This window comes from Semicossyphus pulcher, unplaced genomic scaffold (assembly GCF_022749685.1).
Source record: "Semicossyphus pulcher isolate SPU_LCO1_2020_fin unplaced genomic scaffold, fSemPul1.0.p SCAF_10, whole genome shotgun sequence".
NCBI classification, from domain to species: Eukaryota; Metazoa; Chordata; class Actinopteri; order Labriformes; family Labridae; genus Semicossyphus; species Semicossyphus pulcher.
Window position 1 is genome coordinate 24553235 of NW_027211604.1, and position 23586 is coordinate 24576820.

Sequence of the window (23586 nt, forward strand, 5' to 3'; positions counted from 1 at the left end):
TAGCTCATTTTAATGTGAGTGAAAACAGCAGGACCCCGACGCGAAGCTACACCCTATCCCTTAATGAAGTCACTTGTTAAACACAAATATCTATTGATTATTATTATTTAGCATAATTTTCCGTGGCCTTTCCAACATTAAGTCTGATTCCAACCTAAATGAAAAGACAGTAACACATAGAACAGATCATTCCTCTTCATATCCATCAGTGCGTATCAGACACCACAGACGTGACATGACAGAAATGATGCAAAAGCAGCAACACTCGCCGATGTTACAGCAGATTCAGATGAGAAAGAAATTCCCTGTTCAACTGAAGAAATGTTTATTAATTTCACAATATATCGGGGGGGTTTTTTGTTTTTAAAAAAAAGTTATATTGAAGGTTATATTACGGGAGGTTCAGTTAGCTTTGCACAGAAACAGCCAGTAGAAATGATCTACAGAGGGCTACTTTTTACTTTAAACTGTACATTCATTCCAGAGCCTTGCTTTTCACTTGCACTTCAGTGAAAACGTTTAATCTATCTATCTATCTATATACATATATATACAGAGCCACAAATATCTGTCACAAAGAATGTGTAGGCTTTTGCCACCGCTGGTAGTCTCATAGAGTTACGTGTGTTTGTTGCAGCTGTGTATGATATAACAACCTCCTCCTCAGCTGTGTTTGTGTGCAGCCAAAAACATCAAGGACAGGTCAATTAGAAAAGGATTAAGGGATGGAGATCCGTGTGTGCATGGAAAGTGAGAGGCTTGTCAGTGTGTCTGAGCTTGCAGACAAACAGCAGAGCCAACAGAGTGTATCCTAATATCAGAGCAGAGATGCGGGGGCGGACATTGTTTTGATCACTGGTTTAGCTTGAATTGCGCTCGTGAAAGCAGAAGACACGGTCATTAAAAAGGCATGTAAGTATTTTATTGTTGAGTTCAGTTGGAACACATTCTCCATGTTATTTATGACACTTTCAAGCATTACAACCTGACAGTCTCACACACTTTAACATCAAAAGTTAACTCAATTGGTCATGGACAACTTGATGCTTCATATATATGGGTCTGCATTCAGTACTATATAAACTTTGCAATACATAAATAACAATAACTGTGCGTCTCATATCAATATACACATTCAGTACATAAATACATGTGTACAATGACACAGCATAGAAATATAACTCGATGCAGTATGAAACAATGGAATATATATACAGATTCCTTGCTCGGTCATCACAGTACATCTTGCTGGCAAATTGCACAGATCTCTCGCTAGAATACATAACGAGTCCTCCTGAATAAATGAGCGGGAACTCAGTGGGGTGTAATTCACAGTCGATAACATTCAGTGCATCCCAGACCCTGTAATACAAGCCGTGAACACAGTCGCATGATCTCAAAGAGACGATCGCTGAACTTCACGGGTCAAACATGGGAAATGGAGTGATGGCTGTGTGTCTTGGAATTTGGCAATTTTGCATGGGTAGCTTAATGCTGCATTCAAGTGGTGTTGGAATAATTGGGAAAATAAGTTCCCGACTGAGAAAAATCACGTAGACTCTCAACAACTCGGAAAAAATGTTGGTACTAACTCGGTGAGTTGACGAACTTTACGTGAAATATGGCAGGTGAAAATAACTGTTGTGTTTCAGGCAAGAACATTTAATGAAGTCATGTATTGCATAAGGTTGTAACTGTGACCTAGATTTGTTCTGAGCAACAAAACACAACATATTATCTTTGTAGCCTCCAGGTTGTTTCCCCATTTGGAGGTAAAATTCGTGGACACAACCTGGAAAGTCCGAGCATCCGAGGAGCACGTGAACGCAGTATAACTCCAGCAGCCATGTACATGTAGCTTATATAAACATCTGGAATATCAAAACATGCTTATTCATGCTGAGTGTTTGAGATGCATGAAAGTAATGACATGGGTTTGAAGAGAGACGTGATGTCTCGTTTGCTGGTTGTTGCTCCCTCATAGACTGTTAAAAAGAAGTGGACGTGGCCTCCTGGTTTCAAGAGCTAAGCTAATGATGAAGCACCTTAAACTTGCATTACTTCTAATGGCCAGCAGGGGGGCGACTCAACTGTTTCAAAAATTCAGTCAGAACCCACAGTAGTCGATGAGAAAATAAGCCTACTTTCATGTGAATTGAGTATCTTAGTAAACATTTCCCCAGTGAGTTTGTGGTCTCAATCACGAGTTTCAAGTCTTCTTAAATAAAGCACGATGCTCATTTTGTACATTATGGTCCCATTTACAGTAAATAAATCAGGGTGTGCTTTAGGGCGGGGCTACCTCTGAACCTCTACCTCTACCTTAACCAGGATAGATACGTAACAAGGCATATGTGTGCCAAAATGCAAACTCGAGGCTTCATGCAGGGGGCTTACCACCCAGTGGGAGATTTTATGGTGGCTACATCCACTCCTGTTATACAGTCTATGCGCTCCCTCCTCCCTCTGACACCACACTGCTACTTGCTATGTCACTGCTCTTCATCTTTGTCTCAGGTATCAGCGGCCTCTGATTGTGCGAGGAGATAGGCTGCAGCTCTGCTCCCAGATCAGCATGCAGTTGTTCCCACAGAGAAATGCTAAACCTCCCTCCCCTCCCTCCCCCCGTCCCACCATCTGCTGACTGAGTGGCTGTGCGGGGTTCACCTGACGGCCGCGCTCTGTGCTCCTGAACTCGGACAGAAAAGCCAAACTGCTGACTCCTTTGACCGTGACTTTGAAATGGATCTTGTTTTTGTGACTCAGTTCTGCTATAAATAGCTCCGTGCTGTTCACATGCCCCACTGAGAGAACCACACATCACGTGCCGGGTCAGGGGGCTAACATCGGCACTCAGAGCACAAACCATCGGAGACATTAGCAGAGACTAAATTTACCTGACATTGGACGAGGCGGATGACGTCTAAAGGGTACGAGGGTGTGTGTGCTTGTGTTTGTAGGATGATGCTGTGAAACGTTTGGGTATGACTCAGGGATCTGGTGTTCACTTTTAGTGCTTTGAACCTTCTTTATGGCACATTCATAACGCTGAAATAAGACCTACTGCTTCACTATGCATGCATGAACGCTGATCGAACCCTTACAGCACCTTTCGTAAGGCCTTCCTCGAACGCCTTTGTCATTTGTGTTGTAAAGGAGGGACACCAGGTAAGTGATTTCTGCACTACGACGTGGTCCATCATCTTTGCAACCGTGCGATGGAGATGTAACAAACTGGAGTTGAGCTTGGAAATGAAACAGAACTTAAAGTGTTCATGGGTGTCGCAGTGCAGCATGGGAGGCCTCGCTCTAGTTGGGTTGGGAGAGTCCCAAAGCTGTGGCCATGGCGACCATGAGGAGGGTTGCGCTGGCGAGGATGAGCGCGCCTCCCGACCTGAACACCTGCCTGCCGTTCAGCGGCTGCACCGGCCTGAAGGTCCCCACCATCGGCTTCCCATCGGGGAACTTGAGCTCGGAGAACGCCTTCAGCTGGAGGAACAGAGGATCAACAGATATTAGTCAGTGCTGTTTTCTCACAAATGTTCAGAGGAGTTGTTGCAGGTTTTTTTTAGTTACATGACGAAGGTGTCTGTCTGGACATCGAATGCAAAACCAAGCCTGACATTCCTTCTACTTTGCTATGAATTTTTTGATATGTTACGGCTGTATGTGTTCCCTGCACTGTTTGTCCCTTTTCCCCTTCTGTTGTGTCTTCCCACCTCCTCCCAGGTGATTGCTCAACTCGGTGCACCTGGTCTTAGACGCTTAAACACCCCAGTTATGACATCTGAAGTACGAGGCTTCGGGAGTGGGGACTGCTGTGGTTCTGCCGCTGAGCAGGGGTTGTTTGATTGTCCTGTGTACCTGAGTGTTGTCTGGTGTTTCACATGGTTCTTGTGGGTCAGACTGGGAATACACTTTTTCTAAACTATAAAAAGTTTTAATATTGTAACTTTTTCCAGTGTGAAGTAGATGTTTGCCTGCAATGCAAATTAGCTTTGCCACTGGAAGCTCATGTTTTATTCGCCCCCAGCTAGCATGGCGCGGCGGTGAGCAGGAGGCGAATGTTCAACCACATTAACTTCTCGCATGTGTGAACGAGCACCCGGGCGTCCAGGAAGAGATCCTTAACTTATGTGGTTAGTAGAGTCTGTGAACGCAGCGCTGTCTGGACTCGTACATGCAGGACAGGGGAGGGACGTATGTGTGCTCATGTACTGTTCTTGAGTAAAAATGTAACTACTTATATTTTAACTGCCTATTTCTATTTTATGCTACGTCATATATTTTACATTACTACAATTATCTGACAGCTATAATTACAATTTACTTTAGATATTTAAATATCACATAAAAAATGTGTAAAATAAAGTAAACCGTAATTATTAAACCAGTGGTTCCCAAAGTGTTTGAGGTGTGCTTCCTGTTTGGTGTATTTGGGAAATGTAAAATGTCAACGGGCTGTTCTTAAAGGTTTGATTTAAATCACTTTTAAAGGCACAGCCAGGTGAGAGGATCCCTTACTTCACAAAACAAGAGACACAAAAACTAGACGACAGCTAGAAGTGACAAAAACATCAATCAGCTCATGAGTATTTGTTGGACTGTTGTTTCTGAACTTTTACAGGATCTAAATACTTCTTCCACCACTTGCATAGTTTTAATGAAACTTTACCTTGTAACCAAAAGCAACTAAAGTCAGTAATCTTCCTTTAACAGGTCTGGTGTTTTGTCCTCACCTGATCCATGCTCAGAGGGATGGGATTCTCAAACAGAGTCCAGACCACAGCCTCGGTGCACCCCGGGGTGGTCAGGGAGCCCTTGTAGCGGTAATAGGAGGTCAGATTCTGCTCCGCTGGGATGAGTTGTGCCAGAGAGACAGAAGGTAGAGACGTACTTCCATCTGAAGCACAGGAAAAACACAAATTAAGGGTTAGCAACACGGCTGAGCAGACACTTTTTTATTTGGTTAGATTAAACTTGAGGACTTACTTGTATTTTTGATGCTTCTCAGGGCGGTGATGATGGGGTCATACTTTCTGTTTGCACTCTTTGACCTCTGGAAACAGAAATAAACACCTCTCAGCACTGTTTTATTCCACTTGAGGTCTGTTCTGTGACAATAAAGACTTAAAACAAACTCACCTCGTAGAAAAACCCGAGGACTGCGACTCCCTCCGGGTCTGACAGAGCCGTCGTCAGGTCAATGTAGTGGTGCTTCATGTGCACAATGTGCAGCTGTGGAGAACATATTCCTGATGTCACAACTTTTTCTTCAGTACTAACTTACTGTAGATCGAACCAACAGAAATGTCACGGTTTTATCAGCTCACGTCTGTCGCAATGTTTGACTTCCTGCTCTAACAAAAGGAGCAGATATCTAAGACATCAATTTGACGCAATCAGCACTTTATTGATTCTGCTGAGACGCCTGTGTATCCAGAGCCTGACGTATCTTATTTCTCTGTGCCATTGAGCTCTATTGTTTCCATAACAAAACATATCAATGAGCCACATCGGGTCACGTGTTCATTCATTCTAATGAGCACAGGCAGTGTTGTTGTTCTTCTGAGTCAGCCGTGTAAATACTCACAGGCGTGTCATATCTGTGGCAGAAAATAGTCCCCAACAAATGCACAATTTACTCTTGTTTGAGTGACATCCAGCTTCTTTAGGAAACATTGTACCTTTACTTTACAGCAGCCATTTTCCTCTGCTGTCACACTGAGGGTGGGAAGCTCAAACATTATTATGATGTTGTTCTCTTCGTACATACCTCGGGAATCTGACAAATTACCCGATTGATCAAGAGCTGCATCTAATCTGTAGTGAAAATCTAAAGGCAACATTCGGCCATTTTTCAGGTTAAAACGACGGATGGAGGAAGAACAGGGAAGAGGCGATGTGTGTTGCTAGCTCAACAGAGCCCAGATTTATTTCGTTGTCGCAGCTGCGGCTAACCCGAGGTCGAGGTGTCCCCGGAAAAACAACAAGTTTGGCTAACGGCTTTTCTCACTTAGCTCTCGCATGCTCAACCAGCGTTACAATATTTAATAACTAGTCACAACAGCTAAAGCTAACACTCAACCAATTCCAAGCTAACATTGTTGTTAGCTAACGGCCATTACCCTAAGCTAGGACTTCACACCTGTCCTATCATATCAAAGTCTATTGTGCTAATGCTAATGTTATTGCAATTTAGCTCACACTAGCTCATGACCTGTCAAACATGCTGTGTTATCCTTTGAGGAGCAACATTTGTTCCCACCCTGAGCGTCATGTCAGAGCGAAATGGCCACCGTGGTAATTTGGTGAACTGGGCCTCTGTGTGACCTGTTTTTAAGGTTTCATGGCTTCTGTAAAAACAGTCACAAAGTGTGGAGGTCAGGAAGGATCTTAAACAGCTTCAGTCGAAATGATTTCATTACGTTGTGCTTATGAAGTTTTAATGTGCCAAACTTTTCTCCTGTCGCTCATAAAACTAGGATGTTTTAATCAATGAACAGGAAATGCCATACCACCTAATTTCAGCTTTTAAGATTCAACATCAAGATTCAACATCAATAATCTGAGTAATAAGGTTTATCTACCTCCATGGGATACTGCTCTCCATCGATGGTGTGTTCAGAGCCGGGTCCTCCGTTGTTGCCCCAGTGGAGGTGGAACTGCACTGCCTTGTACATATCTGGCAGGCCTCCACCTGAGACGGTGCTCACGTGAGGAACTCCAACCTGAACTGCAGTGAATACAATCAGAATACAGAGTTCACACTCCAGCTTCAAAGCACTGACGAGTGTTTGATGTTTAATGTAAAATATGCTCACCCGAGTGTCCGTTGTTCTTGATGGTGCCTCTGAAGATCTGCTGGTAGTTGTCAAACTTAAATGGAGTCAGTCGCTCGTCTTTCAAAGTCTTTCTGGTGACAACGTTGATGGGCGACTGGAAACTCTCTCCGCAGACGCTGTTAGCGTGGTCCCACTTTTCTGGTGCTAAAACCAGAAACACACCACAGTTAAAGAAATGGAACCAATTGTGTTCTGTTGTCTCTTTCATATATGTAACATGTTTCAGAGCCGGTCATTGATCTGAGACCTTTCAGGGTTAGTAACAATCTTCCTTTAGCAGCTGACTTTGGATTGGATTTTGGATCTCATTCTGCTGCTTTAAATAAAAATGACCTCTTGATTTTAATTGAACATCTTAAACATTGAGCTGGCATATTGAGTCATGCTTCCCAATGGGTTTTATTAGTACTGCCTGAAAGGAAATCTTGTGTAACTATAGGGAGCTGTAAAAAACATAATTCATGCATGGAGTTCCGCAGGGATCCGTCCTCGATCCTTTACTATTCATCATCTACATGTTGCCTTTGGGTTTAAATATTTCCAAAGCATTTCTTTCTATCACTTTCTTCTTCATGCAGACAGTTCTCAGATCTACTTCTACTTCACTTCCAGTCATATGAAGCAGCTGAGCAAACTAGAGTCACTATTTTAGCTTCAGATTCTTCAGTTATTCTTAACCTTTGTCATCATCACTGTTTTCACTACCTCTCTACAAAACACTCAGTGTCACATTTAAATACAGGCTTAACTTTGCCTGACAAGCGAACTCTCAAGTGTCCTACTTTTTCAAAACATTTCCGAACATTAATCTTTTGTTACCTGCACTTGGAAACTGAAGTTCATGCTCGTATTACATCACATCACATTACTGCACCTCTGAGTAACCTCAGTCAGTCTGAGTCAGTAAAGCCTATCCAAACTTCAGCTTGTTCAGATGCTGGTTGCATCAGCAACACTGCTCACAAGAGATGCTATAAGATTGCATATAATCCCAAACATCTCTACACTGGTGGCCTGCACATTTCAGAGTAGATTTTTAAATGTCGATGATCCTGTATAGTGTAACGTATGTTTGGGATGGGCCCCTGAATATTTCTGATTTACTAACTTTATCCAGGCCCCTTGATTCATAAACAAGTTCTAATCAGTCATGCAAGTTATCTTAATTAAATCCACCCTTCACATACATCGTTTAAGAAAAGCATTTTCTCAGACGGTTTTATTCTTTTCCTTTAAATGCATCTGTTCATTTTAATTTCTCTCGTTAAATTGTCCATTTTCTGTTTGTTATTGCACTTTAAATGGTTGTTTTTATGTCTTTTGTAGAGAAGTAGGTAACTTTATTTTGAAAAATGCTTTAATTGCCATAATTATTATTTAAAAATGTTAAACTTGTTGTGTTTAAATAACTTACCATTGCACTGATGATCACAGCTGAACTGGGACTGATAGCACCAATCTGAAACACAGGAAATGAAATGAGACAAAGGTTTTCATCGGGTCATTGTCAACAATAAAATAACGTAAAGAAAATAAACACACACACTTGATACCAACCAGCCTCAGCCTGCTGTGAGAGCAGAATGGGATGTTTCTTTCTAACACTGACGACCGTCCGGCTCGGTCTGATGTGTATTTACGAGTGTGTCCTGTTATTAACCGTTTCTTTTTTCTCCTCACTGCAAACACTGAATTGTTCTCCTATTAGTTTAAGTCAGCTGTTATTCCCGGCCATACAAAAAGCCCTAATACACAGGAATTGTCTTCCTATTCACAAAAAAGTTGGCGTTTGTGCTTTATCTTTCCGTGCTATCAGAATAAACACAGAGCCAATCTTTTGCATCAGCTGGGGCCCATTCTCACATGTTTGTCTGAGGGGTTATTAATATTTCACAATTGGTTTGCATGTTTCCACCCCGTGCTCGGAGACAAATATCTGCAGCTATCTCACAAATCAAATATTTATGGAAAACACACATGCCATTGAAAAAATATGGGGAGGGTCTCCCGCTCTGTTGTTCGACTGGTATGAGGGCTTCTCCCGGTGTTTGTAAAGGAAGTCACTGCTTGGTTTCTTTGCCATGTTGGTTAGCCTTTTCCTGCTGCTCCTGCGTGATAATGGGGACTGAAAATAAACCAAGCAGGGGGGCAAACATTTGGGGGGTCCAGACCTTTTTTTCCCACATGTGCCATCATCAACTTGAATACGGAACTTGCAGAGGTTGATGTATCCATGAATTTGCAGAAAAGGGATTTGTGTAAATGAAGTGTGAAGACGGCAGAGGAAAAACATCCCAGAAATGTCTTAATGCTCTGCGACGAGAGCCTGGGTGCTGAGGGTATTAAAAGATTATGATTAATATGAAACCTTGACTCACTTTCAGCAGCTACACAGTCTGACAGAGCAGGCAGCATCAAGGCTGCAGCTACAATCAGGCTTATCAGAGGAGCGTTCAGGACTCACAGCTGTGCGAGTGTCACAAAGATGAGATGTTCCGATTACATCTGATAAATGTGATGATCAAGCACGTCAGTCAACAGCCGAGGCCTCGACAGAGACGTGCTTTTTATAGGACGTGATGATGGCTGCCTATCAGAAGTGCTCCAAACTAATCTGCTGCATGTTTGCTCATGTTTTGTAATAAAGTTGGGCCAAAGTACTTTTAGTTTTTATTTTACATTCATTCAAGTACACATAGGAGGTACTGCTCAGGTACTATGAGGTCAGATAGTTGATGTTTTACTTTATATGGCCGCTAAAGCTGCAAGTGTATTTACAAGATTTTTCCAACACATATTAAGATTATTTAACATGGTGTCTGTTATATACTTATCTGTATGTTATATTATCATATACATGTAATATATACTGTATTTCATATTAGTTCATGGTAGCTCCACTTCTATACATCAGTAAATAAGCACAAATATTAATATTTTCATACTTAATAAAAAACACATTCCTCTACATGAACACACTTTTATCTTTACACTTACGTAAATACTACTTCTAATGAAGTAATACGTGTGAAGCAGGACTAGTAACAGAGTCTTTTTACAGTGTGGCATCGCTATCGTAGCAATTAATCCAAATACTGCCTCCAAATATCTATTTTTATGCCTCAGAGTCGCTCGTTTTCCTCTCAGCCAATCAGATTTCTGTCCGCACAACTCTCGACCAATCAGCGCTCGGCTTTGATCTTCATTGCGGCGCAGAGCAAATGAACAATTTGAACGAGTTTCAGTGACCTGGGGTTTCTGCCGTGAGAGAGCAAAAAACTGAGGAAACTGTGAAGAAGAAAAACAAAAGGCGAGAAGGGAAAACAAAAGAGGTCACGTACGTCTGCACGTCGAGCGGAGAGAGGACGTAATGTAACGGATCGTTTCATGCCATTGTGTTGTGTAGAGCCAGACATAAACTGTGCCGAGCTGCAGACGCTGCTTCTCACACAAACACGGTTCAAAAGAAAGAGAGGGACTGAGACTCTGCCAGCCGCTGTTCCCCACGCACGTGCCAAGACGGCTCTTCAGGGAATCCGGGTCTGGCACCGTCCCGCTGATTTTGGGCAAAATACAGATTAGAAACGAGAGCGTATAACTGTCTTTATCAGCTTTCAATTTTTCGACACAAACACGTGTTTCTTTCATGCAGACAGACTATTTACCAGGGATCAGTGCATCTGCCGTATGTAATACAGCCATTAAGACACCGCGCTGCAGCTCAGGGCGCATGCGATGCTCCGAAACGGCGCGTGATAGAGCGCAGTAATCAGCGCGTAAAAGACGCGAAATGGCCACAGTGAGTGGAGAAAAATCGCACTTATTTCACAGAATAAATACACAATGACTCCTCCTGGATGCCACGCACATGTTGTAAGTCACTACTGTTAGAATGGTTTAAAGCTTTTCAAAATAAAAGCCCTGTAAGATTAGAAAACAGTGATTGTGATGATTTCAGGTGGCCTAATTGTATTCTTCTTTTTAAGGGCTTGAACGGAAGTCTATATTGCACACAAATAAATATCGACTTTACACATTTTAAAGACAAACAAATAAATTGACTTTTGCGTTTTCCAAAATGTTTTACGAGCTCTACTTCGGCCACATTTTAAAGATAAAAGGAAAATGTGTATTTGAACGCATCAGAGAGCGCTGGTGACATTTTTCGTCACATGTGCGCATTTGTTAACCAATGGCAAGTCACTGCCCACAGAGATCAAACAGCCAGTCAGTCATTCATTTCCGCTAATTTGATCCATTAGAGCCCCGGTGCCAAACCTCGCGGCTTTCTCTGCGGAATTAACACCTCACAACCAGCTGCGCGACGCTCAGTCAGCGCGCTGCTCGACGCGTCTCTTCCTCTTTCTCTCTCTCTCTGCGGCAACAAGGACGCAAACGTCTGTCATTGGCTAAGTGTGGATCTGAGCAGGTGCTCGAGAGGGAGAGAGAGAGAGTCCGGAGCTCAGAGGCTCTGAGCAGATCTCAGCTCGGTCTCTGGCTCAGCTGATCTCCGGATCCTCTCGTGCCCTTGAGCAAGGAGCTCAGCGGTGAAGAGTTGTAGATGACCACGCCGGACACATGGAGGAATGTCCGCAGCCACAGCAGTGTGTGAGGGACAGGTGTGTGTTTGTGTGTGTGTGTGGAGAGAGAGCGTCACGCAGGCGGGTTTGGTGCGGGGGGAGCCTCTCTGTCATCTGCGGCTCTTCTGTGGCTCCGTGTTTTTACAGCAGAATATTATTATTGATCTATTTTTGGATTTCAGTCTTTTTAAATTCTTTATATTTCAAAATAAAGCAACTTTTAATTGAAACGATTGAGAAGCACGGTTGAAAAACAAAACATTTTAAAAACATCCTGAAGCCGCGAAGCTTTCTAATTGGTTCAATCTCTTCATACTAATTGTTTAGTATCAACAGCAATCAAATATCGTTCATCATTAAGGTATTATTAATCTGTGAAATGATTTGAGGAAAAATAACCTCACAGATTTTGATCAGACACATTTATCAAAAGAGACATCTCATGTCATGCTGATATTAGAGGATAAATATGTGGTTAATTATCCGATCATTTCTATATAATTAAGGGCTGTTCTGTGTCAGAATAAAAGCCCCAGCTGTTTGACATGTTTCCCTCTCAATGAATGAAATCTCACTCACCTCCGGCTCCCGTGCAGAGGGTCCAGAGAGATGCCAGAAGAGCGGACACGACGAGCGGCTGCATGTTGGAGCGTCTGTGACTCGGCGGAGGAACCAGCACGGCGACTTGTTTTTTCAGTGTGTGATCGCATTCTTGCAGGGGGTCTCATACTTATCTATCAGCATCCAACGACAGGAAAGAAAGAGTGGCCCCTCCCCCTTCGGGCTTCGCCTCTAATAGAGGTCTGCGCTGATAACGTGGGGGCCAGTCAATGGGCTCCTGGTGCGCAGGAGCCAAGCGTAATGCAATCACTGATGCGGTGTAATGTGCGAACTGTGAGCGGAGATGTGAGAGGAAATAGTGCCCCTGCGGGGAGTCAGAGGGGGTTAATCATCAGTTGCTTCACAGGGTTAGGGCCGGTGGCCCTCAGATGGTTAATTGTGGTGAGATGAGCGTAATATTATCATCACAATACGAATAATCGACTAATCGTCTCCAACCTTTTGTACCTTTCAGAAAAAATGTCACACATGCTTAGTGTCACTTTACGTTCTGTTTCAGCGGCTTTACGTCTCTGATGTTTAAACTAAGTCACATATTATAACTCGTTTTTCTCTTTAGCGATTTATATGAAATTTACTGGACGTCATTGTGTCAGTGGTTTGAAACGTAATGAGATCATTAAAGTTAAAGTAGCACGAGCAGCCGTAATACTTACACACGTACAAACACACCGCAGCACATGTTTTAATATATGAACGCTAGGACTGTTTTTACTTCTCCTTTAGCCTCGTTACAACTTTTAGATTTGTCATCATTACTTTTCTCTTACTCTTTCTTGTGTTGAGGAACCATAACGCCCTCATTTCACCATGAAGTACTTTCTAACTAACAACCTCTTTAAATAGCCGTCACTCTGTCACTCTCTCTCACACACACACACACACTTAAACAGGCTCTACTTTCTGCTCATTCTGTCGAAGGACAAACATAATAAATATACACAATAATAATATAACAATAAATAACACACACTCAGCTCAGACATGAAGGACAGTCACTTTGTTCGGGCCTTGATGTCAGCTTTGAGCAGCATTGCTAACACGGCTAGCTTAAAGTTCATCATCAGCTGTTACACTGTGTACATGTCTACATGTGTAAAACGTTACTCCTGCACGAGAGCTGTTTAGTTTTTACATGACCTCTGATTTGATGCTTTTAACTGGTTAATTTAAAGCGTACAAGTATCCGCAGCAGGGTCACTGAGAGCATCTGAAGCAGCAGCTGGGAGGGTTGCAATGGTTTTATTCCAGGAGCATTTTAGTGAGGAAGAAATATGTGGTGTGGTGAGGTGGAGGTGATTATTACTGAAGTTTAGTTTGAAGTGAAGCAGCAGTATGAAGTAGCATATACTCAAAATGATTCAAAATTAGGTTGTTTAATTTCAAAAGCATGATTGTGTTGTACTGAGGTTTAAATAAGGAGAGATAAGACACACACGCACGCACGCACGCACACACACACACACACACACACACCTGATAGCCTGTACCTAAAAGAGGAAGCCTTTAAAGGTTCATTTTCCAGCTCAGTTCCCCCTGTGCAGAAAAGTCGTCCAGTCAGTGCAAAGCTTTGCAGAAACCCTGAAACATCTTTTTAACTTTCCCTCAGAAAACTTTGAGCTGCCGGAGACGGGGCCGGCCTCGTGCTGAATTATTGATCCTGCTGAGCGAGGACAGTGAGGGACACCGACACTAGTTCCTCCTAAAGACGTGAATCAGCTGCTTGAAGTTTCGACACTTATTCTTAGGAAGGAAGTAACTGTTTATTCCTTTATCAGACACAATGGTGAAATAAAACCAAACTTTCTTGTGAAACTGTAAAAAACACATCTCTTGACTTGATTTGGTCTAAGTGCTGCTCTTGCTGGTGGAGAGCCGCCGTGCAGCTCACACGATGGAGAAGCGCCACCTGGTGGACAAATGAGAGGTGCAGTTATGTTCCTGGTGCTGGAAGAAGTTTGTGTTCTGCTTCGTCTTACTTCACTCTGCTGTTTTATGTTTAATGTGCACAGTGAGTTATGAGCAGATATCATCCAGGCGTTTCTCTAAGCTCATCTCAAACCTTAGTTTGAGGCGCACACACGCTTTATTTAATGACATTACTGCTACTTTCTAAACGCCTCCAGTTTCCACACTGAGAAAAGGCTTTCCCGTAAAGAAGAACATTTGATCTATTTTAAAAGATTATTATTATTTAAAGTAGGAAACTGTTAAAAAAAACTCCATCGAGAGTCAAAAGTTCAAGAAAAGATTTATGTCAGTTTTATATCATCCATACTACTTTACGTACTGTTAGATCAATCATTTATAAAGTCAATAAAGTCCTTTATAGGTTTGAAATCTTCTTTTACAAACATACACTGATCAGCCATAACATTATGACCACCTGCATAATATTGTGTAGCTCCCCTTCTGCCACCAAAGCAGCCCTGACCCGTCGAGGCATGGACTCCAGCAGACCTGTGAAGGTGTGCTGAGGTATCTGGCACCAAGACGTGAGCAGCAGATCCTTTAAGTCCTGTAAGCTGCGAGGTGGGGCCTCCATGGATCGGACTTGTTCGTCCAGCACATCCCACGGACGCTCCATTGGACTGAGATCTGTGGAATTTGGAGGCCAAGTCAACACCTTGAACTCGTTGTGTTCCTCAAACCATTCCTGAACCATGTCTGCAGTGTGGCAGGGCGCATCATCCTGCTGACAGAGGCCACTGCCATTAGGGAATACTGTTTCCATGAAGGGGTGTACTTGTTCTGCAGCAATGTTTAGGAAGTTGGTACGTGTCAAAGTAACATCCACATGAACGGCAGGACCCGAGGTTTCCCAGCAGAACATTGTCCAAAGCATCACACTGCCTCCGCCGGCTCGCCTTCTTCCCATAGTGCATCCTGGTGCCATGTCCTCCCCAGGTAAGAGACGCACACACACCTGGCCATCCACATGATGCAAAAGAAAACGTGATTCATCAGAGCAGGCCGCCTTCCTCCATCGCTCTGTGGTCCAGTTCTGATGCTCACATGCTCATTGTAGTAGCCTTCAGTGGTGGTCCGGGGTCAGCATGGGCACCCTGACCCGTCTGCAGCTACACAGCCTCATACATAACAAACTGTGATGCTCTGTGTGTTCTGACACCTTTCTTTCAGAACCAGCATTAACTCTTTCAGCAGTTTGAGCTTCTGTTGGGTCGGACCACACGGGCCTGCCTTCACTCCCCACGAGCATCAATGAGCCTTGGCCGTCCATGACCCTGTCGCTGGTTCACCCGTTTTCCTTCCTTGGACTACTTTTGGTCCTGACCTCTGCAGACAGGAACACCCCACAAGAGCTGCAGAGATGCTCTGACCCAGTCGTATAGCATCACAGTTTGGCCCCTGTGAAAGTCGCTCACATCCTCACGACTGCTCATCTTTCCTTCTTCCAACACTTGAACTTCGGGGACAAAATGTTCACTCGCTGCCTAACATATCCCGCCCACTGACAGGGGCCATGGTAACAAGATTATCAGTGATACTCACTCGACCTGTCAGTGGTCATCATGTTATGGCTGATCGGTGTATAAAGGGTCTTGTAAGAAGTTGAATATCTCCCTTTAAAAGTATCTTTATTTACATATATGATCACAAAAGCTATCTCATGACTTGTTTCAAAAAGAGCGGGTCTGGACTGTTCTCTTTGTTATATTATTTAGAGAGACCCAACATTATTCCACTATGAGCAGAGCTCGGCAGCAGTGGTAGGAAAAACTTCCCTTTAACAGGCAGAAACGAGCAGAACCAGAGTCACGGTGGACGGCCATCTGTCTCGACTGGATGGGCTGAGAAAGTGGGAGAGACGGAGAGAGACAGACAGAGACACACAGCAACACAAAAACAACAGATCATACAAACTTATGGTTGCAATACCAATACTTGTAGTAAGAATATGACTAATATTAGAGATTACAACTTTAATATTGATAATATAATTAAGATGGATCATTATAATTGTAGCAGTTGAAGTCAAGCAGGTCCACAGCAGCAGGCGGTCCACAACAACGATCCACAGGAACCTGCAGGAGGCGAGGGAGTACCATTAAAAGGACAGCACAGTAGTTATTGTACTGAGTGGTGCTCCCACCTCACCACTTGGTCCGTGGGGACATTCAGCGTCTCTGTACCTGGAAATGTTATGAGGCTGCAGTCAAAGTGTTTGGACAGCAGCAAATGTGTCAGTGGAGGCTGAATTTAACTTCACATCCCCTGAAACTTACAGAGAGTGGGTGTGAATGTGAGTGTGTAAGGTTGTGTGTCAGCTTTCTGACTGACAGGCGATCATTCAGGGTTGACCCGCCTCTCGCCCTATGACAGCTGGGATCGGCTCCCCCCGCCATCCTCGAAGGCAGTGGGTCTCAACTGGTGTCGCCTCAGGACCCCCCACCTCCTCCTCAGTGACAAACAGCGACACACAGTTCAGAGTTTTTTTTTCAACCACTCAAATACACTTAATAACAAATGGTGCCGTTTGGACCTGAGACGGAAACAAAACATCACAGTATGTAAAGCATCACAGAAGACATCAGTATATTAGTCAGCCAACATGGTGGCCGTAAATAAGAGGAAATATTCCCTTTACAGAAATATGCTAAAAACTGCAACTACTGTCGGGCTCATCAGAAGAAGAATGTAACTGTAGCTGTGATAACCCGTCAGTGGATACATGGAGTGTGACGAAACTACTGCACGCAGGTCAAAGGAAACCCATGCCCTTCAAAATAAAAGCGCAGCATCAACTTTTTGCCACAACCGTTTTTTTTCCCAAGCAGACATCTGCGACCCACTGAAAACAGCTCCGCGACCCACTTTTGGGTCCCGACCCACCAGTTGTGACCCATGGCTCGAATGATACGCGGTATAGATAATGGATCAATTTAACAGATCCCTTTAGTTTTCTCGACACTTCCTGAGACTCCTGGAGCTGTACAGGTTGTCCCGTCAGTTCTCCGTCTCATCCACGTCACCTTCCAGCGTCACCAGGACATTTTCACGGCACGGACACCTGAGCCTCTAAATGATGTAACAACTGATTAAAACACAAATCATCTGGAATTATTCTGATTTTCAGCCTCTTGATTTGCTGGTAATGACTCTTCTGTCTCATCACTTCAGCACTCAGGATGAGAGAGAAGAAGAGTCCGATCACATGCCTGTCTGTGTTTCTGGTGTTACATGTAAATAAAGGAGCCTGGAAACAGAAGCATGATATAATCTTTTATTTTAACCCATGGGATTTAACTTTTACAGTGCATTTCTTTACAACAATTATTCATTAAGTGACAGGTTTTAGCCACCACTACGGATCAGATTACTATGTATGTTACATCTCTGACTTCCTCTTACAGATTTTGACTTCATGAACACCGTGTGAAAAATCCCAAATATTAGACACACAGTTTTTACTAATTTAGTGACGTCTGATCATCCATCGCCTCTACCCGACTGATCCATCTGTTAATCTTTAGTCGTCTCAGTGTTGTTAAGCAGCTAACTATCTGTACCATCCAATCATACAGAGAAGTGGCCAATCAGAAACCTGCTGCCATCTGTAGGAAAGAAAAAGGCTTCAAAAATAGACGGAACAAAATATGGCACTATTGTCTCAAAGAACAACCAGCAGACACAAACACAGACTTGTTTTAAAGGGGGACTGTGGCCAAACGCCCCGAAACAGAACGAGAAACTCCGAGCACTTTGTTCAGTCTTAATCTGAGGAGGAGTCGTCAGTCAGGTGGACATGTAGCCGTTCATTCACAAACACGTCAGCAGAAAAACCTTTTAGAACGTACCTTCAAGTCTCATTTTCTCCCATCAGAAGAAGACGTGACAGAAAATCTGCCGTCTCCCAGCGTCCCCGTCGTCTCTTCCTCTTCACACATCAAGCACACGTCCCACAAAACAAACAGCACGCAGCATCGCATCCATCTGTCCGCTCGCAGCCCCCAGCATGTAGCAGCATGGCTATACTGCGGCAAAGCATCGATAAAGACAGAACCACATTGACTGTGCATATACAGAACGTTTTGAAACACATTGCAGCAATGAACACAGATACGACCGATCAAATGCACAGGAACAGACAGTCGATCCAGTTAACCCCCGTTACATTTTACATTCAGGCTCCAAGAAAAAAGATGCGATGACAAAGTAAACAGCAGATTTCTCCCTTTTTGCTCAAGTTTGGTCTCAGATTCCCTCAAACACACGACAGCTAGTAGTGCACAAAATAAGAATACAAAATTAGACTTTTAAATACTGTAGCAGCAATTTCTTTTCTTTTAAAGTTGAAAGCCTCCAGTAGTACAGGGAGAGGCTTTGGAGTCCCCGACACGCCGAAAGAGAGAGCGATTGTCCTCTGAGGTGCGAGACAGTGTCTGTGAGGAGGGTGTGGGTGTTTGGTGCTAAAGGTGGGTGACTCTGCGGGGGTGGAGGTGTGTCTCGGACAGGGCACCGCTAGAGGTCTGAGCCACGTGGACGCAGCGCTCCAGCCTGAAAACGTCTTTGTCCCCCCCGCTGACACTTCCATCTCAGACTTTCTCACAGTGCGTCTCCGTCTCCAAACGAGCCTCCCTAAGAGTAAAAACTCCGCCTCCTCTTCTCCCTCCTCCGCAGCCACAACCACAGCAGGTTGAGGGTCACAACGACGCGCTCGGCTCACCGGTCCATAAAGCAGGACAGAGCCGAGGCGGGCCAAGTTGCACGACGCGTCTCTCAGCTGGAGGCGGTGGCGATGGCCTTCTTGAGCTGCTGGCTGCGGATCTCGCGGGTGCGGCACTCGAGCAGCAGGTCGTGGCAGGTGTTGCAGACCAGCACCGGGTCGTACAGCTGCTGGTCGGGGATGGGCAGCTTCAGGTGACAACAGTCTTTACAGAACACGTTGCCACAGTTCCTGCAGAGGGAGAGCACACAGGAAGTCAGGAAAACCTTCTAAAACCGTGAAAATGTTGTTCTCTAAATAACAAAGCAAAGACTCGTGTTACGGTTTACAACTGCACAAATAAATCCCGTTTCAAAGTAATAATCTCTAAGATTTTCATTTAAAGAAATGTCTGTAAGTCACTATCCATCATCAGTGGTTGGTCTGCCAGAGAGGGTAGGCGGAGCTAAGCGGCTGCTTTTCCGCTCTCTGCAAGTGTTGCGAGTAAACAGTAATCTACTATGGCTGAACAAACAAAGAAAAGATGGATGACTACAGATACAACTTCAACAAGAAGTGAAAATCCAAAGAAAAAGAAACAAAGTCGACGCTCAGATGAAGGCAAACAGTCTGAAAAGGAAAGCGACCGTCAGCCAGGAAAATCAAGAGTTACAACCGGAGCCAACCGTTGACGTCACACATGCAACACTGTCTGGGTATCTGGGAAGTGTGCTCCTGCGATTACTGTTTATCACCACAGGCGCCGCCAAAGAGAATGAAACTGAGATCTTTTAGATTAGCACTTTAACACAGTGTCTCATGTAAACTTACATGACTCGTTCAAAAAACGACAAAATGACTGAATGTCTCGTGAAACATGTCAACTACAAAATCAGAGATTGTTAAAAATGCTTCTTAGAACTAGAGCTGCATCTCAGGACATAAGATGCATGTTGCATCACGTGTATAGAAATATCTAAAGTAAATAACAGGTAGGAAATAAATGTATGTTTCACACGCTAAAGTTTCCGCCCAATCACAGAGCAGTGTTTGTTTGTATGTTGTGCTGACACGTAGCTCTCTCTGTCCGGACAGCTTTGTCCTCCTGGTGTTAAACACTGTGTATATCCTGTATGTAAATATTTACCGTCCCTGTCTCGCCCATCCACAATCACAAACCCAATATTTAGCACCCTAACTAATGACGTATGAATCAAGCCATCCATCGCTCAGGAAACACCACCTGTCCTCGATAACTGCGTCTCTTACATAAAGTCATGTTGCATTCCAGCTCGCAGATTCCTCGTGTGAATTTACAGTCGTACAAATGTTTCAGGCAGCGGCTGCTGAGCTCGCTGTTTAAATACACGAGCCAATCACCTGACACTATTCAACATTTACTGAGCATGTCCTGTGTGGGATCAAATTTCACTCTAAAGTTCTTCTAAACTGTTTTAACTGATATTTATTGATCTGTTGCTTCTGTGATTGATTATATGCATTTGTCCTTTTAGCTGTTTTAATGTGTCTGTAACCTCAACGGCACTGGAAATGAGAGAAAAATGTCCTTTTGAGAATAAATAAATGTTTGAAATGAAAAAATCACTTTCCTATATTGACATGTGATCTAAAGTCACCTACATGCATCGTAGCACACGTCACGTGTAATGTCAGAACACAGAACGAGAGTTTCTCTCCACTTTGTGACTCAGTGTTTCAGCAGAGCATATAAATAATTTGTTGGCTAAGCAGGAGCTTCATAATAAGACCAACTGTTGGTTTGTTGCCTTTAAAACACAAAGCAAACAGTGTGTTTGAATCACGGGCTGCGTCTTTGGCAGAGTGATGCTCCACAAGAGGTTGCCAGGACAAATGTGTACAAAAAACAGCAGAGTGAGATCTCCTGCACAAATGTTCACTGGCTCTTAAAGATGAAAACAGAGATCAGGATGTTTAAGCTGGAGGAGAGAATCAGTATTTACTGTGACCTGCAAGTTCTACATTTTACAAGACTAAAATTACAAGATGAAGTCAGGGAGGAGTTAATAATAATAGCTAAAAATGAAGCTAGAGTCAGTTAGCATAGCTTAGCACAGACCAACAGAACACATGGGGAAACCATGTAACGCCCACCCACCATACTGTGTCCCCCATGCACACCACAGCAGGGCTGGAACCAGGCAGTCAAGCTGTTTACGAGTGTCCGCTCTCTGTTACAAGCAGTGTCAACCTTTTATCTACATTTTGGCAACAAATTAAAGGACTTAAATTTTAAACCAAAACTAAATAGAATAAAACCTTTAATAACATCGTTTTTTAGAAGTGGTAACTTGTGATGTCACATTAAGATCTACATTTTTTACTGTTGCAGAGACAAATAACTGTCAGCTCAGTGAGAGAGAAAACAACGTGTCATGAGTGAGTCAAAGTGTTTCTGTGTTTAATTATGTAAGAAAACAGCTGTAAGCCCACCTGCAGTGGTGACGTCTCTTGGCTATCCAGAACTCACAGTCACAGTTGAAACAATGGGAGGCCATGTGGTCGGGCACCCACCTCGTGACCTATATACACACACACACACACACACACACACACACAGATATTGTTATCAGAACAGTGTGCTGTAAAAAAAGAAAAGGTGCTCCCAGGCATACAGGTGAGGGGGAGGAAGCAGAGACGGAAGCTTTATCAGACAATGAAGCCCTAAAGGCCGCTGACCTCTGTGTCTCTCGGCTCCACTCGGTCCCAGCTGCCCTCAGACAGACGGTCCTCGCTGTGGGTGGACAGAGAGTCCTCCTCGTTACTGTTGTCTGACTCACGCAGACACGTCTGAAAACAGAGAGACAATGACGAGGTCAGGAGACAGACAGGAGGGAGAGAAGACAGAACACTTCCTGAGGTTAATCAAAAGTAAATATTTACAAACCCTGCGGACGGAAACAGAGAGAATAACTCTGGACTGTCCAGAATGAATGCAATCATTGAAAAACCACTCACGATGTCGTCCTCGTAGTCGATGTCTGGCTCTGAGGGAGGGGTCCCGTACTGTTTACTCTCCAGTCTCATCTGCAGCTGCCGCACCTGCTGCCTCAGCACCTCCACCTCCTGCTTGTAGCCCGCCTCGATCTGCCGCAGCCTCTGCTGCACGGCATCCATGGGCACCGGCAGCCCATCGTCATCCAGGTAAGCTGGGGCCTGCGGAGGGGGAGGGGAGCTGGAGGCGGAGGGCGAGGAGTATGATGCTGGCAGGAGCTGATGGCCTGCAAGGGAGTAGCCGTTGAGGGCGGCGGCAGCAGCAGTGGGCCCACACAGGCCGCTGTAGCCTGCAGTCCTGGCAGCAGACAGCCATGCAGGCTGCAGGGGGCTGCTGGGACAACACAGAGCCTCTCTGCGGCAGCACTGGGACCCGTTGGCGAAGGAGAAGCCCTGGGAGCGGAGAAGTTTACTGGCAAGACGCCGGCTCTGGTAGGTGTTATTCTGCAAGGCTCGGCCCACGCCAGAGTGACCGCTGCAGGCGGACTGCACCAGACCCTGGACGCTCTCCCAGTGGGAGCCCAGCAGAGACAGGTCTGACAGCTGGCTCTGGGAGATCAACTGGCGAGCTGCCACCTGGTTGGAGTCTACAGGAGCGACTGCTAACACACGCTCTCTTCCTTTCACTACGTCTGTCCTCATGTCCTCCTTCTCCTTCTGAGGCAGAACCTGCGGCTGTGGCTCAGGCTGCTCCTCTTCATCAACATGATTCTGGGTGAGGTCCTGGCTCACTGTGGGAGGCAGGACGGGAGGAAGCTCTCCCTCTCCTGTGAGAGTCTCAGTGGAGTCCTCCATGGGAAGGAGTGGTGTGAGCTGCTTTAGAGCCAGCAGGTCTGCAGACTCTGGGAGGCCGTCGGTGTGACCATTCAGCAAGGTGGAGGTGGGGGCGGTGACTGTGGTGACTGCGGTGACTGCAGGCTGCGTGCCATTGCAGGGGAGAGGTAAGCACGGCTCTGATTTATGAGAGGGTGACGTGGTGCTCTCAGCAGTTCTACAGGGGCTCTCAGCCTCAGGGGGAGGTGGAGGTGGTGGGAGTGGAGGGCTAGTGATCTGAGGCAGAGCCTGCTGGAGGACCGGAGCGAGGAACGGAGTGTGAGCGAGTGTGACGTCCTTACTGAGAGGGACGACGGGGGGAAGGGGCAGTGAGGGGAGGGGCTGTGTGGTGAGACAGGGCTCTTCTGGGGTGTCTTCACAGCTCTGTGCACCCGGGCCATCCTCAGGGGTCTGAGCTGGACTCTGATGTAAAGGTTCCTCCTCACTGCTGTCCCGTCCTGTGTCAGGTTCGGCCTCATCAGAGACCTCTGCAGAGGTTTCTTCTGTGGCTGGGGAGGGCTCCGGGGCAGAGCGGCCCTCCTGGCAGTGCTTGTTGAGATTGGGGTCGCTGGACGTGCGTGTTAGTGGGACCCCGTTCTCCAAAGCTGACAGCAGGTTGTCCATGGAGCGGGTCTTGGGAAGTCTACAGACAAAAAACCCCATAAAGATGAGTTGTTTTCCTACATCTGTAGACATGGCAATAATACAATACACTATTCTGGACACTAGAGGGCAGCACAACTCTCTGTTATGGCCTTTTGAATGAATGTAAATCACTGCACAGGGATGGACAGGAACACAGAGTACACAGGCTGAATAACAGACCAGATTTGCGTCAAACAAACACACCTGTCCAGGGAACGGGAGGTGAGTTCGTCACTTGGGACACTCGGGGGGAGGTAGAGCTCCATGGAGTCGTCCACAGCGGTGCAGGGGGAGGAGGTGGGCAGGTAGACAGATGTCCACAGCTGTAATGCCCGAGTGTGGCAAACTGGCTGCAGCACCTGGCAGACAAACAAAGGACAAG

The 23586-nt window shown here is 45.0% G+C and overlaps 2 protein-coding genes across 3 annotated transcripts in view; both read right to left on the minus strand.

The window, feature by feature from the left end:
* Positions 1-900: 900 nt before the first annotated feature.
* ca4a (carbonic anhydrase IV a) lies at positions 901-12107 on the minus strand. The gene is made up of 8 exons (XM_069670678.1): positions 12005-12107; positions 8260-8304; positions 6825-6989; positions 6591-6736; positions 5146-5238; positions 4993-5059; positions 4740-4903; positions 901-3489 (listed from the first exon to the last, which is right to left on the minus strand). Exons 1-8 carry the CDS (start codon positions 12066-12068, stop codon positions 3310-3312), a joined length of 924 nt encoding a protein of 307 aa, XP_069526779.1. The 5' UTR covers positions 12069-12107; the 3' UTR covers positions 901-3309.
* A 5170-nt stretch (positions 12108-17277) lies between these two features.
* mtmr4 (myotubularin related protein 4) overlaps positions 17278-23586 on the minus strand; it is a 48096-nt gene continuing 41787 nt past the window's right edge. For both annotated transcript variants that reach the window (XM_069670656.1, XM_069670655.1), the window contains exons 14-18: positions 23409-23563; positions 21711-23202; positions 21432-21542; positions 21186-21274; positions 17278-18965 (exon numbers count right to left, since the gene is read on the minus strand). In XM_069670656.1, coding sequence (XP_069526757.1) covers positions 18788-18965; positions 21186-21274; positions 21432-21542; positions 21711-23202; positions 23409-23563 — 2025 coding nt within the window. In that variant the 3' untranslated portion in view covers positions 17278-18787. The remainder of the gene's footprint in view (positions 18966-21185; positions 21275-21431; positions 21543-21710; positions 23203-23408; positions 23564-23586) is intronic.